Raw genomic sequence first — 16,439 nt, 5'->3', positions numbered from 1 at the left:
TTCGAAAGTTTGCAACAGGGTTGAACGGCACTTTGCCTTGAGGCCCAAACCTCGTATTATCGGGTCGACGTTGAACAGAACAACGGGGGTGAGGTGAGGTCTCGGGATAGCCCTGAACGGCTTGTTCCGCGTAAAAAGAATGGCCTACGCGATCGCTCAAGCAAAGGATCGCATCCATGTAGACCCCGGGACTCCGCGGCCCAGATCTCTCTCCGCAGTCCGGGATCTCAGCATTCACCAGATTGCCGGCGAGTCGGACAAAGGCCCGCCCGCGTTTATTAGGAATCAGTGCCTCATGCTGGCCTCGCCCCTAACTCGCGCGAATCCAGGCGGCCTAGCACTCGAGATGGGCGAGGGTGAAACATGACGGCCACAAGAGACGGTCACCCGAAGGAAGCAGGGTCGCACAGCGCAGGATACACACGCCGGTCGTACACATTGGCACACAGGCCCACACACCGCGCCCGTTTCGCTCGTGACCGTAGAACCATGCCTCAGATCACTTTCCATTCCGATGCCAAGGAAGAGCACCAACAAGTTGCCGCTGTAACAAAGTGCAGGGCGATGCGGGCCGCACATGTAGTGGCATGGGTGGGCAGCATTCGAGCGAGACTCAGCACCATTTGTTGTGAACCTTCTTTCTAGAAGTGCGCCACCACGTTTCCAATTCCCAAGAAGAAAAGAGCAGGAGGAGTATGCGGGTTCTAGACGTAGAGAGGAATGCCCAATTCAGAGCGGCTATGCAAACACCAAACAAACGCCAGCAGACAGATGTCCTTCCACCCCGATGCAGGTCATCCGTTATGCTCCTATGCTGCGCCTAACCACGGCAATGCCATGCCATGCCATGCAATGCTGTCAAAACACCCAACAAAAGCGCGATGCAGCCCCGGGAGCAGAAAGAAAGGGGAAACAGAAAACAAACTACCGCCTCGGACTATCCCAGAGAGTCTCCTATCCGCCCGCAACACTTGGATTGCATTACCATGTGGGCGGCAAGCAAGGCGGAATCCGCACAGTTTGCTCACGTAGCACAGCAATATATTCGTGCGGACGTAGCAACGCCTGCATGAATGCGTGTATCCCTCGCACATTAGTCTCGTCCGTACCTGTCATCCTCTCGCCACTCTGGATCCCCGCTGGGTGGCCCATCCAGCATCGTGGCTTTCATGACTGCCTCGCAAACGCGCCGTAGACACTCTGCTGCCCTCTGGATGCGACCTTGAGGCTGCTGAACCTTGCCTCCGGGAGGCGGCGGCCGGCCTTGATGCTTTCCAGAATCCTGTGCAGCAGGGGATATTGTTAGCGTTTAGATTGGCAAGTAGACAGTCCCTGGCCCATGTATCTTTCCCAAAATGATACATCCATGACATGGCGATGGGACACAATAGCTGCCCCAACGCCCAGGGGGTTTCGTCCAAAGAAGAACAACAACAAAGTACTTACCACTCCACCCCTACAAACTTGACACCGCACCCACCGACCCTCCGGATCTCCCTCTCCAGCTTGCCGCCCGCGAGCCCGCCGCCAGCCCCGCCGCCACCGGCAACAGGCCGGCCGAGGATGACGTGGGTGACCTGCCGCCTGCCGAGATGAATAGACATGCGGGCGCCATGCTCGGCCAGCAGATGCTTCAGCCTGTGGTCTGAGACCAGGGGGTGCGTGCTGCCGTTGACGTAGACTACGAGCCCGTCGAATATCTTTCGTGGCTGGTTGGCTCTCTGTCTATCCCGCTGCTCGTCTTCCAGCCGCCGCCGGAGCGCGATGTTCTCCTCCTCCGTCGTCGTTGTCGTCGTCGTCTCCCGGCTTGGCAGCGTAGCCCCCGTCGCGCTCACCGACGGAGAGTCGCTGCTGCTGCCGCCGCCACCCGGCGTCCCTCCTGGGAGACTTGGGAATGATGACGATGTTGCCACTACCGCTGGCATGCTCTGCGTCTTCATCGCCCCGGGGTTCCTCAGCATGTCCATGACGTTGGTCGCCGCCCTGGCCCGGACCTCCTTGGGCACGAGGACCTTGTTCGTGTCGTCAAAGTCCTCGGACCCGGCCCCGACGGCGTCCGACATGCGCGACCCGCCCGAGTGGCCGGCGCGGAACTGGCCGTGCAGCTTCCAGTTGCGGTTGTCGCGCCAGCCCATGGGGCCCTTGGTCTCGGCCCGCTGGTGGCCCAGGGCGACCGAGTTCCAGGGGTCGAAGCTGCGGCCGTACCTCGGCTCCGCGGCCCTGGGCTGGGCCGACTTTGCCGGGCCGGGAGGGTCAAAGGCCGGCCTGCTCATCTTTTGGTTCTGGTGGTGTTGGGGGAAGCAGATGGCGAACTTCTCTCTCCGAATCGCAAGTACACCGTGACGGTACGGTGCGGTGCGGTGCGGTCAGCTATTGCGTAGGCACGGCGGGCATGGTGACCAGTGCAGATATGAGTTTAGTTCGAGGTCCATGGTCTAGGCAAGCGAGAAACCACCGGGAAACTGGTGGAGAAATTCCACATCGACGCCAACAAAGAGCCGTCGTCCTTGACGACACGACTCGCGTGGTATAATTGCCCTCTCTAGCGCTCCCTGAAGACACCACTTTGCGCGTGGTCACATGCCCACCACCCCGCCGCCGTCTTGGAACGCACCCGCCGTAGCGAACCTGCCGCTGTCAAACCATCAGGCGCTGCCTAATAATCTTGGCCATGTCTCGTAAACTGCAGCATCCGACACGCCAATAGCACAAATCATATCAACCCTCTATTGTCTGCCTTTTCATGTGCCTGCCAGACTCTTTGCAGCACACCTGGGTCGTCCTACAAGTAGATACACCCGTAGATCATGTTTCAAGCGAATGCTACACACCCCTCCGCGCAGGGCCAGAGGAAGACGGGCTGGTTTTGCAAAACGAATCACGGAAGCACGGATGCTGAAACTGAGATGCTTCCCGGGAAGAGATCATTGATACACACGGCATGATATACACCGCGCATCACTCATGACACCACCTCCGCGCCCAATCGCATTCCCACAAGGCCACAAGGGGCACTCTTCAGCAAAGGGAAATTGGCGATCCCCCACAAAGGGTAGAAACCAGGGAATCTCCGATCAGGTGGTCTGAGGGACGAGATGCATATGCCACATGCGGGAAAAATCAAGGGCCTCGTTTGGTTGCTGTCATCCCGTCTGTCGTTCATGCACGGGGGCTTAGACCCGGCTTCTCCAGACCCGGTCCTCATGTGTCCTTGTTTCTCGAGAGAGTCATATGAGGCGCAGGGTCACAGCCAGAATGCATGCTTTGCCTGGCATTAGCAACTGCACAACCCGGCAGTTTTCCTTCCCACCACGATCTTGAAGACCACGGGGGGAGGGGGGGCATGCAAGATTATCGGTGGTGGCTGTGTGTGTGTGTGTGTCAAGTGTCGAGGTGTAGGTACCTAGGTAGGTGAGCAGCATATCTACAATACTCGTCAGACCGGACCCTTGGAGCAAGATACGTGGGGCGAATGCACAGCAGGGGAACAGGCGTCTAATCTTTCCGCCCGACGTGCAGCAACGATCAAGAAAGGCGCGCAACAAAAAAAAAACAGGTTGAGGATTACAAAGTTGCTGAAAGGAAACCCCCTCCCTAGTAGCCCGGCATGCGGCGGCGCGTGCGCACTTGGTCACTGGCCGATGCATCGACGCAGGACAGTTTCATGCAGAGCCGATCTTGGTCTCTCTGCGGAGCGCATGCCTTAGGAGCCATCTGCACTGCACCCCGTCGTCTCTCCTTCGCCGCCGCCGCCGCCGCCGCCGCCGCCGCCGTCGCCGCCGGTAGCTGTCAAGGAGGCATGAAAACTTGAGTGTGTGGGTTTTCCCTAGCTACAGTAGGCAGATGCACCTAGGGTAGGCATGTAGGCAGGTCGCACATCATCATCCTGCAGGCTCGAGGAATTCTGGTGCCGGCTGCTTGGGCGAGACAAGCAGCGATGCTGACGCAGGTTGCCCCTCCATCCCCCCTTGAATAGACTACTATTATACAAGCACCACTGGATCTTAACCTTGCAAGTTGTAACCCTACGAAGAGGCTGTACGTGATACCCTTGCTGGGAGGACTCGGGCGTGCGCCTTTTTCAAAACCTCTCTCCCCCCCGTAACGTCACACCCGGCTGGCCACCCAGCTCGCGGGCTCGTGCTCCTTTTCCCAGAAGCCATGGCCGTTGGCTCCTTATTCTCGACGCTGTCTGCCAGTAACTAGATCCGGAGGGGGGGGGGGGGGGTTCATGCAGGGCCAGATGCCTGGCCCGTTTGTGTCCCTCTTCGGCGTATCTACCCGAACCAGGATGTCTCCCCGCAAAGGGCCAGGTTAATTGACCGCGCTGTGCAGGATGCGCAGCCCATGATCGGCCCTGCTTCGAAGCAGGTCGCAAGACAAAAATCGGGCGAGGATGCGAAATGTGTGTGAGTGCGCCAATCAGAGATGCAAGTAGGCAGGTCCGCAAACCTCGGCTCACGGGCTTGGCCACGACCTACCTCGACCTTGGCCAATCTTCCAGATGGCGAAGGGGATCATTGCTGGCCGCACCCCGATAGCCCGACAACAGGACAAATACATCCTCGCCCAGGGTGTGTTGTTTTGTGTGTGAACGGCGATCATGCCCTCGCCCTTTCCGTGAGGCTGGCCCGGCTAAATTACAAGTCTTACTCGAGAGCCCTTGTGAACAATATACGAAGCTCAGCACTAGGGTAGGTAGGGGTGGTGGCGTCCGCGATATCAAGCCGACGCATTATGTCGAGCATGATCGGGTCCTTTTTTCCTCCCCCCTTCCTTTCCTTCCCCATGACACGGCGGCGTCGACCGGGTTTTACGAGGCAGATGTGGTGGCCCAGACCCGGGAGACGGCATGAAAGCCAGACAGGCTAAAGTTGAACCCGCAAGCCTGGGTGATATGGTGTGTGTGTGTCTGGTTATCATACAAGCTCCTTGGGAGGAGATATTCCGGGAAGAGACGAGAGAGAGAGAGAGAGAGAGAGAGAGAGAGCCGCGACGCAAAGCCCTTTGGTTGACCAAAGTTAAGCAGCTGCATTACATATGCGCATCATACTTGCGTCCGGCAGATTTGGCGGGCATGACATCGCATGGCATCACTGCACGCGCCGCGGGCGTTCGCCCACGCACGCGGCGGGCGCTGGGAGCTGTTCGTGTGGCACTGCCTTTGCAGAGTATCAAATCACCTCGTCCGGGAGGGTTTCCCGACATACGGATCGTCGTCAGGCAACCTGCCCCTCCCCCCGGCTGGTAGGCCGGGGCAGGCAGGCAACGAATTGGCTCCCGTTCCTGGAGTCCAGCGGGTAAGAGGGAGACAAGAGAAGCTGTTGGGGTTCCAGGCAGGCCTCAACGGCTAGCTGCGACTCCCTCACGTCGCTCAGCATTGCCACCTCTGTCGTTCTGAGTGGCAGGAAGAGTGCGAATGCAAGGGTTGAAATAAGAAGGGGAGGGGGGGCCGAAAAAGCAAATGTGCTTCCCGGGCCTGGTAACATGTGTTCTTCCGCGCTTGCTTCCATGCAGCCACACGTCTTGCATGGACCGTCCCGTCACCAGGCTCATGGGATTTGCTACCGTTCCTTCTTTGTGTGTTGCATACACGACGAACTCGAGAATTGTGCGAGGGAGGAGGCAAGGCAAGATTTGCTTCTTGAGGATTTGCGCAAGGTACGATCTTCCTTGCTGCTGCTACAGTGCATGCAAGCATATATGTACTCCGTAATGCAGATGCCGGTCCGGGGGTTATAGGGCATCGACCTGGCATATTGCTCAGGGCTACTGGCCTATTGCACTTCGCGTATCTTGCACAGTGGTCGATGGCTTGGTGATCCGAGCTTCTCCCGCCGCCTCCGCCTCTTTGTTCTGCGTCACAGTTGAGGGGGGGGGGGGGGCTTGTTTTAGTGTGCGGAATCAGAAGGAGAGTGAGGGAGAGAGGGCGGTGCGAAACCCCGGCTTGGTCAGGGCACACTCTTTTGATACCCATGTCTGCTGCAGTCCTTCCTGTACGTGCTGGGACAGGCCCTTCTTCCACCCTTCCCCCCCTGTGCCGACGGCGACCTGCATTTCCCAACGCCGGCCCGGCACGCATGGGCACGAGGGAAGGACATTCCGTTTTGCGAGACACAAAAGGCCAAGGCTCCTTGACAAAGAACAACTAGAGGCGGAGGGGGAGGGACAAAGGACGGACAACCCTTGTCAAGACTGCGGAGCCACGGCAAGTCAGATCCTCAACCAATGCAGCCATTCCCGTCGAATGGCCAGGGTAAAGGAACCTTTTTTTTTTTCTTGAGCTTCATTGAGAAGAAAATCAGACCATGTCGAGCAGCCAGCAGCTAGTCCTTCTCGGCAGTGGGCCAGGGAAAAAGTCCCCCGTCCATCCACTCACTCCCTGCCTGCACGAAGCGGCGGCGGCGGCGGCGGCGGCGCGGGGTCTGAGTGGAAGCAAGGTTGTTGTCTGTTCGGTGGGCGAACAAACGAGCGCGATGATACTCGGACAAGGGAGGGAAGGGGGGGACAAGCAAAGCCATCGCAGGGTGTGTGGGCGGGCGGGCGGCGCACCCCGCGCTTGTTGATCTCTTGTTTGACAGGCTCCATTTGACGCTTTTGTCCACGATGGCGCGTTTCAAAGTCTCTCGTCCCACGGAAAACCCCGAGAGGAGGAGACGGGAGGAGGCGGCAGAATAAGCAAAAGGTGAGTGAGCGCAACATGCTGCTGAGCCGAGGACTTCGTACCTACTTGTCCGTGGTTCCTCGGGGCAGGCAATTTCGAGACCCTGGAGAAACCAAGACTTCTCTCTCGCGCACATCATCAACGAGAGTACCAATCAGACGTGTCATCGAAACAGAACGAGAAGATTCGACCAGCCACGACAATTTCCAAAGACGTAGGTTTCAGGTGACACCAGTTGCTTCGACTTTCCTTCTCCTGTTTAGTCTGGTCTCTTGTCTGGCGATCGGCTCATAACTCGATAACGTTAGATGCCTAGCTAAGGTAAGCCCTCTTCGCGCCAGCCCGCCATCTTCCAACGAGGATTCGAGCGACAACCACCAGAGGAAGATCAGGACGGAGTACCTACAAAGGTACTTGCCCGCTTTACAGCGATCACTCCCCCGCCACCCCTGCCATGGTGTGAGGGGGAGGTGCCCATATCAAGCTCGACCGGGGGGAGGGGTTGCTTTAAATATACGCAGCCAGGCCGAAGTAGCGGTGAGAACTGCACTAAGCCCAAGTCGGTGTTTCCATCACCAAAGGGAAGACGACAGGCCCTGGCCTGTGAAAGCCGAGGAAATAATCTACAGCGAATTAGAGTTATCAGAGCTTCTTCTTTCTCGTGCTAGTGGCTCAATTGGGGGAAAAAGAACGAGAAGCCCTTTTTGGGAGAGACTTCTTGGACAGTTGTCTCGAGGTAGGTAGTTCGCAAACAGGATACTCCAAACTTTGGGTATGGGCTGAGACAGAAGGATGTACGGCGATTGTAGAAACGACGTCAACGCCATTACCTCAAGCCACTACAAGTGCCCCATAACCAATCGCAGCCAGAAGAGGCATTGAGAGCTAAAATCCAGCCCATCGGCGGCGTATGTGTGTGGCGGAGGCCACGAGTGCAAAGGGGGCTGCCCTATGTTTTGCAGATTGACAGACAATGCTGGATGGGCAGTCCCATTGGACGCCTCTGGGAAATGTTGAGGTACTGGATCGAATCAAAAATAAAAGAAAGAAAAGACTCTGGCCACATCCAAAGACCTGCCACCGCAGAGTGGGCGTGGTGAAGCACAGAGACATTTGACGGGTGTCCAGACCCGGCCCACTCCCGCCCACTGCTCCCACAACTCCGTAGCATCGACGCATCCATGGGATGTGGTGTGGGTTCAGTGGGCTAGGCTGGTGGACACCTCATGTATGTAAGGCGGACCGTTTTCCGCCCATGCACCTCGTGCTGCGAATCAGAGCCGATAGAATCCTCCAGGTTGATGTTTTGCATGACCTCCTCCTCCGAGCTCCAGACACGTTGTTTGCGAGAACGGCTTGGGAATCGTCGAACCAGACGGCGCAGAAGAACCAAGAGATGATGCACCGTGGCGCCCTCAGGAGAGGGAGGAAAGGAGGCAGATCGATCGTGTCGAATCAATTGACGCAACGCCCGTCGAAATGAACGAGAAACCGAGACGCACGCCGTCAGCAACGGGGTAACAGAGCCAGCGAGGCCGGTCCCGGGGGGGGCCTATCAGCCTACCGAGCCCAGATGGAATAGGGAAGGGCCCATTCGTGATCGGGACAAGATGGAAGAGGTGGCCAACCACTCCAACCCACACGGGGGGTGAGGGGGTGGGTGTGTGGTGTGCGTACAAACGTGGTGCGCTCTCATTGGGGGCTCCGCTGGGTTTTTTGTGGTCATGACCACGCTCGGCGGGAGGCTGGCGCGGGTCTTTTGACGAACCTCCCCCCAACAACAAGCAACAAGGGCCTTGTTTCCAGCTCACACAAGAAAGCGGTAGATGGTTTTGATTCAAATGGCCCATGGGCACGAGGGACGACTCCGCCGCCTAGCGCTCCAGCGTTCCAGCCTCCTCTTTCTTGTCGTTGTGACAAAAGTTACCTGCCTACAGTACGACCGTAGAGAAGTGACATGGCAGAGGGCCGTTTGATGGCTTGCTTTTTCTCCCCCCCCCCTTGTGTGGATGCGGGATCATCCACGTTGCACCAGGACAGGCGAACACGCACTTGGCGGGTAGACTGAGACCTGGCTGACACCAGACGTCAGTATCTTTGGGTGGGCTCGATTGGACGGGCAGTTAGATTGCCTCGCAGATGAGAAAGGGTCGGCAGGTCGTCTACGTAGGAGGATGTTCGACACGAGAAACACGCTTTCTTTTCCACAGGAGCAGACGTTTCTTTGCGCGGGATCTTCATGCTGCGATCCACGATCCAGATCCGACGAGAGGGAGGGACGGGTAAGCTAATGTAGCTAATGTAGCTAAGCTCGGCCTTCCATGGGTGTCAGTGGAGGTGGTGCGTGGGTGCGTACGGTGGTGCATCTGGGCGTCCCCCTCTCCATCGACTCATGGTGGAGGCAAGACCCCTCTCGACCTGCGCGGTTTGGCCCTGGTTGTCAGCCTTCGGGTTTCTCTTCGAGGAAAGGCGGGAAAGAGGAGCCAAAGGACCGAAGGAAAATCTCATCGTCCCTTGGGTCCACGATGTGCGGGTCAGTGTGAAAATCGGTGGCAGGATAGCAAGCTCGTACCTGGTACTGCTTCGTTCCATGGCATCCGCAACGGAGAGACAAACGGTCCCTCTGGTCAAAATCCAAGGATCTTTGGTGGCCGAGGAGGAGACGCGCTCTGGCGCACGGGTGCTCCGTGTCGATCGAGCTGGGGGTGTGCAGAGACGCACAAGCACCTAACCGCTGTGCATTGGGAGCATGCAAGAATTAAGCGTCCGAGCCAGGGCCCCTGCTGGCTTGGGGGCGATGAGATTTTAGGAGCCATGGCTCAGGAGGAGCAGGGCTCTCCTTGTCGGTTCGTCTGAAAGATGGCTTACGTACTCCGTAGGTAACTACCTACACCACCCTTCCCTCTGCATGGCCCGAATATCTCAATAAGCTTGATGGAACGTATCGATTGGACTACGTACAATGCCAATTCTAAACCCCGGACTGTTCCGTATGGCGCCCGCACAGAAATTGATTTGCTTTTCCTTTAGACACTCTTTGAATGTTGACGCTGACCCTACAGTACGAATGCTGATGTTCTGGTTGTTTGTCAAGCACAGACCTGGAGCTGAGCCTGTGGCCTCGTTCACCTGAGACGATGCTGCACGCAGTGCCTTGACGCATTGATGAAAGAGGCCTTGCTGGTGGCCAAAGCTCCATGGCGAGCCCTGGAGGTGCCCAGCAAGTGCTTGGTCAAGCCCGAGTTGCATACACATGGAAAGCGCTTGTGCGCCTGTCACTGCTAGTCGACGATGATCAACAGCAGCACACATACAGGTGCCGGCATCTCCAAGTTGCAGGCCTTGAACAGATCCGGATCCACTGAGCAGAGGCTCTGTCCGCACCCGCCGTGCATTGCATTCGCTGGCGTCCGAAAAAGTGACGATCGATCGGTCTAGGCAGTTGATGGATAACTACAGAAGACTGCTTGCATACGTGCTGCCAGCATTGCAGATGAGACGATGAAGAGTGTTCGAGAGGCAAGCCCTCTTCCCACATGTCAAAACATGGCTACATACACACACGCAAACAAGCGTCTGATCGGACGTTTTATGTAAGCGCTCCCGACTAGCACCTGGGTTAGCTGGCGATCTCTGCAGCAGAATGGATTACCCTCTCAACCTCGGAGCGACTGGGTTTGCTCATAATAAGCAAGACGCTCGTATGCACCCTAAGACCAGCCACAACCTCCTAGCTCTGGCCCGGATGGTTTTGGGCAAGGAAGGCAAAGCTCTGTCCTGTCAACGGGCATGTGAAGACACCCTCCTAGATAAGGACTTGGCGCATACGCATCGCATACAGTATGCATGCATGCGTTTCTGCTTGCAGCTCACGGTGCCGATTCGGAGGGAACGTGCGGACGGGGGGTCTCTTGAGCACGAGCTCTCTCTCCGTCGGCCGGAGTCTAGTTCGGATGTGCGTTCATTGTGGTGTGAAAGGACAAAGCACAGGGTAGCTCCTCGCCTTCGAGGTCAAAGTGGCGTATTAGTCATTGTCTTGACGATGATTACCTGCTCCCTGAGAGATGCCCAGATTCGCCCGGTTCTGATAGATCTTGAGGAGGCGAGGTTCCAATGTGACCTGCTCCGAAAGTACCTACAACGTCGCATTGCTTGGCTTTTTTTGGCCTCCCTTCCAAGACCCAACCGAGGGAATGATGGATTGCTCTCAACACTAAGACACTATGGGACCACGATTCAGTTAGTTCACTACTCGACACCGAGGAGAGCGAGTGCTTCGGCAATTTCCACAGAAGTCCATGGTAAGCGCGGTCATACCAAGCGCAGAGACGCCTTGGTAGCTTCATGATGTGTGTTGTCGGGGAGCATATAAGTCGAACATTAATGGTCAGCTTTGGAAGGGAAGGGAGTTGTGGGGTGAATGGAGAAATTCCCCATGCAGATATGCGGGAGCGCCTTTACTTGGGACACGCCTCGACGGTATGAAGGACAAGTATTTTCCAAATTAAACACTCTATTGGGTGGTTGGACCGACCCCGGTCTGATAACAGGCGACGATATTGAACCGGCAATGGAGGCAGGCATCTAAGTAAGTACCTTGAATCTCGAATGGGGACACATGCCGTACGCACAAGTTCTCAAGACAGCGGGTCGTGAGATGCATGGGTGTCTATCTACCTATCTTTTGCATAGAGAGAACGCTCCTGAGTCAAGAGCCTGGCAGTGCGTGGCGGGTATATGGCATGCTCTGCTCCTTGGTTTAGTTGGATCGATTGCGAGAAGCGAGAGCAAAGAAGTCATATGCAGTCCGGCCATTTAATCTGGATGTTTGCGCCGGGATTGCCCATCCACGAGGCCCTGTACTGCCAATGCTATCCCGGAATAATTGAGTCGGGAGCCAGTTTTGACAGCAAGCGCGCGGATGGGCCATTGAGACTCGTCATACGACGGACAGGCAGACGGGAAGGCAAAGATATGACAGATTACATTCGCGATCTCCATAGCAGGCCCTTCGTCACTTCGTCACGGTAGTATCGAGCTGAGGCCCACGCCTGGTGGCTGTGAGCCCTCCCCTGGTGCGAAACGTGAAAATAGAAAAAATAGAAAAGAGACCAAAATGAACCCTGTGCCCTCACGGACCGTGCGACGAGCACGGGCGAGGTGGGCTTCGAGTCCGATGCTCGAGGACGGCTCGCTCATCAACGGCCATGCCGATGCCATCTTGACGAACCTGTCCACGACTTCGGTGCTCTCGACACCACCGGCTCCCCGGAACGATGGATTGAGCGCTCGCCATGGCTTTTGAGCTGCCGCTTCGGGCGCTTGGAGGTTCTAGCACGACAAGAGTCGGATGACGAGGGTTCAAGATCCCGAACGGCGGGTGGTGGTCTCCAGCGTGAACCAGCACACCATAAATATATTGACGAATGTACTGGATGGACAGTTGTCCAACGCCGCGCCGCCGGGCTCCACTTGATGGGCAACTCGAGCGAACAAGGTCGGTTCCCCCCTCAGGGATCTAGCCTGCTCATCCCCGCCAACACATACCCTGCTAGCCCGCTGATTTGCTGAGCGCCGAGGGTGCACCTAGCGATCCCTACTCTGAACGAACTGGTCCGGATCGTCTCGAAGCGGGCGGGCACGAAGTGAGGTCTTTTCCCTCCGAGTCGCAATTGACTTTGAGCCGGGGGTCGCTACGGTTCTGCGTCTGGCGCCCAGAGGCGAGACGGATTGAGTTCAAGTCCTCCAACACACGAGGTTCAAGAAATGCGATGGCGGCGCGCACCCAGCCCAAGCAAGAGCGGGCCTCGCAACACCGCCGTGACCCGGGGCTAGACGAGTTGTCGTCGGGAGTCAGTTTTCGATGGTGCGGTTCCGTCGCCAGACTGGCGGGGAGGGTGTGGCTGACTAAAGACAAACTACAGAGGGGCTGTCAGCAGGGAACACCCTGAAACGACGGGACGACACTTGTGCATAGGGCAACGGCAGATAGCCCACACAAGCCCGGATCTTACTTCGTAGGGTCGAGCAAGGCAAGACATTCCAAGACCTTTCAAGTTGGCGTAGCCCGTAGTTTGTCTCGCTGCCAGCCCTAAACGGGACGCACGAAAAGGGACGAAGAGCAAAAAAGGAAAAGTTGAAGTGACAACAAGAGGTTGAAGACGGCTGCTCCGGGATGATGGTGAAAGAGATGCCGGGATTTCCTGCCTCCATGCCGTGATATTGGGGTGAAGGCTCACGCTGCAACCGTTGCTTGTGAGCCGTATTCTGCCTCCCGTTTTCCCAGCCGCCTAGGAGCATGGCAGCAGCACGAATAGAGCAGAGAAGCCATCGCCTACTCCGTACGTCCTCCGCACTTTGAACGCATCTCCGTAACTCGTGCCTAGACGCTAATACAACACATGTTTCCCTACCAGCTCCAGAAAAAGCTGGAGCTGTTTCGAGAAGAGATAAGGCCGATCAGAAAAGACTGGCCCGCGAGTCTCTTTCTCCGTCTAATGCAAGCGGCTAACTGAAAAGACGGCTGGGCCCATTCTCGCCTCCACTCCCCAGCCCTCCAAGCAACTCGACGCCGAGACGGCCACGGCACTATCTGGATGTAGGTAGTGAGGGTGGTCTTAAACTGATTCACTACGGAGTAGGGAGTTAGTTACCTAGAGTAAGTTGTTGTTCACCAGCCCGGCTGGTCAATAGACTCTTTGTCCGCCAAACGTTGTTGTCCCAATGGGACCGTGAATATGCCGCAATTGTGCCGTATACCGGGGTGTTCCATGGCCGGAGGAGAGAAGTACCTGCCATTCTCCGAACGCGAAATATCTTCCTTCTTACCTCCCAGCTCAATGTTGAGCGCGCCCTTTTTGAGTGTTTACGTAGTTAGATGAAACGGTTGGGGGCCATTGACTGATGATACGCCTACCAAGTAAAACTTGGCAGTCAAGGTCTGTACCCCCATCCAAGTGAGATGTCTCTCTCCCATGGCAAGAGAATGGCCCAGCATCCCCCAAGGTAGCCATCTCTCTAGCCAGCTGGACAGCATGGACAGAGACAGAGCCGAAGCGCGAGCCAATTGCCCTTGAAGCGCTTGTACAAGTCGGGCCCGCCTTCAATTGCCCATCCGTCCAGTCATTGCACTCCAGGCCATCCATGTTCACCGTCTCCACTGGCCTTCGACACACACCCCTCCCTCCATCTCCCCAGCCAGCAGCCCGCGAGCCTGTCCGCCTGCTCATCAGCAACACTGTAGCTCGGGTTTCTCTCTCTCTCTTTCTCTTTGAAGCATCACCGACGTCTGGGCTCCTGGCCATTCCGGCTGGGCGCCACACGGTGGACAAGACCGGACGGCGGGAACTCTGCTAGGAAGGGAGCACTGCGGCTTTGTGATGAATTGAATGCCTACTCCGTAATATCAGCCAGACCGTACACCCTCCCGGCCGGCTACTTTGTGAAGTCTCTGCATCCGCCATCTGTGTGCCATCTTTTGCCATCCCCACACCCATCGCAGCTTACCGAAGCACCACACCAGATCCTCATCCACATCTGTGCATATCCATCCGCAGCTGGCAAAGCGATGCAAAGCAAAGCACCGCAGGCAGAGCACAGCACAGCAAAGCAAAGCACAGGCAACGCGCATCATGGGCTTGTCTGACTGATTGACCCTTGTTTGTTGGCCCTCCACTCCAGCATCTACTTGTACAAGTAGGTATCATTATCAGCATAGCATCGTCGACTCGAAACTACCAAGTGGCTGTTTGTTCCATCTTGGCCTGGAGCTTTCGACACTTTCTGGCCCACCGCCACACACGCCCCATCGTTGTCTCTCTCCCTCTCTGTCTCTCTGTCTCTCTCTCTCTCTCGCGTGCAAACCCACCATGCTTTCTTTTCCGTCGTCGCTTGGGGGTCCCACGGCTTTGCTTCTGACAAGGAGGAAGGCCACTCGGTCAGGCCAGCCCAGGACCCAGCCAGCCGAAAAGGAATTGGCGGCCCCCGTTTTACTCTTGTCTTCTCTTCTTCCCCTCCTCTCGTTGTTCGCTTTGGTGCAACCTTGCCAACACCCACGCCCCCCTTCTCTTCTGGGTCCCCTCCCTCCCTCTCATGGGTCCCCCGACCCCTGTAAGGATAGGCCCTGGTCCGCGCGCAACCCTTGAACCCGCTGTTAGTCGAGCCACTAACACCACCCCAACCTCTTTCTTATCCTGCCTGCTCCCTTGCACCACCAAATCCCTCCCACACCCTGGTCAGCCATCCAGCCAGGCCAGCAAAGACTCCCCAGAGGTACGAGGTACTTTCGGAGACGAACCGGCAGCACGACTTTGGGTCAGAGCAGGAGGGGAGAGGGGCGGGCGAGCAAGAGAGAGAGGGAAGACCACACAAACAGACAGGACTTGAGTGAGAGAGATGGCTGGATTGTTGATGACCTACCCAGGAGGTACCTGACTTGCAAGGTTATTGAGAAGGCAGGTAGAGAAGAGCGTAGGTACGTAGGGCAAAAATGGTGCCCACGGTGGCTCGAATTGTAGTGCAAGTACCTGCGGAGTAGAGCTACCTATCTCCAGTACTCTCCATCCATCTCCATCGAAAAAAAAAAAATAACACACACCCACACTCGTTGGCTGGCTGGGATTTTTTGGCTCTTTGCTGGACTGGACTGGACTGGACCGATGGATGGCTCGACGACAAGACTGGAAGAAGCGGGCACACAAGAACAGCTAGAGCCAGAGGACCAGGACCACCACCAAACCGAAAACACCCCTGTTCTCTTCCACCACAAGGGTCTTAGATTAGCACCTCTGGTGGTAGGCAAGGTAGTGCTGGGTACCCGTACGGCATGTACAAGTACGTAGACCGGGGCCCTGTCCACTCCGTTTCCTCTCGCTCATCGCTCGCGCTGATCTACCATTGACCTGCCTCTTCTCACCACCACCAGCGAGCTTTTTCTTCTTTCTCATCCTCCTGTTCCCTCTCCTCCTCTCTTTTGCCTCCCCTCGACCAGTCCATTACGGCCCTCTCACACCCCTTGAGAGGATTAGAAAGTAGAGAGCGAGAGGTGAAGAAGGTACGAACAAGTCCTGCGCCTCCTTCCTGCCTCGTTGTGTTGCCGGCGTTGTTTCCCTACAGTTGGACCTCCACTTTCGTCCTTTTTTTCCCTGCTCGTTGCTGCTTGATATGCACCTTGCTCCCCCCCGCCTGCAACCTGCAGCTAACGCTTAACTCTTACATGACAGTCGCCCCAAAAAGCCTCTTCTTTCGCGGCCCTCGAAGGACACTCTTGTTGTGTATTCATTTATTTTTTATCCAGACGACGACACAGAGAGACCAGAGTACAGGCTTGACCTTGAGAGAGAGACCACAGGCCCGGACACAGAAACCGACAAGCAAGCGGGGTTGGACAACTAGTGCCGGACAGGAGCAGCACCAAGCAATCCTCGCTCGCTCTCGAAGCCCAAGGACCGACCACCACCACGTCTCACGCTTGCCGCGAGACTTGCTTTCTCCCAATTGCGACCGGCTATACATCTTTGGCATTGGGTCATAGGTTGTTGTTGTGTTGCAAGACGGCTTTCTTCCCTGGGACGAATTGGCTCATGTTACGATTTTAAGGACGCTCTTTTACGACCGGATTAACGAACCTCATTCTGGACGTCTTTGGGTTGGTGCGACAGCTGCCGCCGCTTCCCTCACCGCGGGTTTCCTTCCTTCACTCGAAGCGATTGATCCTGCCGCACTCGTTCGGCTGCCATTTGCTTCTCTGCAAGTCAATTGGACGGCTCTTTTTCGC

The 16,439-nt window shown here is 56.6% G+C and overlaps 1 protein-coding gene across 1 annotated transcript; it reads right to left on the bottom strand.

The window, feature by feature from the left end:
• Positions 1 to 1,442: 1,442 nt before the first annotated feature.
• Positions 1,443 to 2,273, bottom strand: E0L32_011673 (uncharacterized protein; the record flags this gene model as incomplete). Its single annotated transcript, XM_031134429.1, has 1 exon — positions 1,443 to 2,273. The coding sequence occupies one exon, from the start codon at positions 2,271 to 2,273 to the stop codon at positions 1,443 to 1,445; it is 831 nt and encodes a 276-aa protein (XP_031000143.1).
• Positions 2,274 to 16,439: the final 14,166 nt, after the last annotated feature.

Source organism: Thyridium curvatum (genome assembly GCF_004353045.1).
Source record: "Thyridium curvatum strain D216 chromosome Unknown NODE_113_length_97512_cov_84.250480, whole genome shotgun sequence".
NCBI lineage: Eukaryota > Fungi > Ascomycota > Sordariomycetes > Thyridiales > Thyridiaceae > Thyridium > Thyridium curvatum.
Note: the sequence above shows the minus strand (reverse complement) of the source record. Positions and strands in the feature narration are given on the sequence as shown.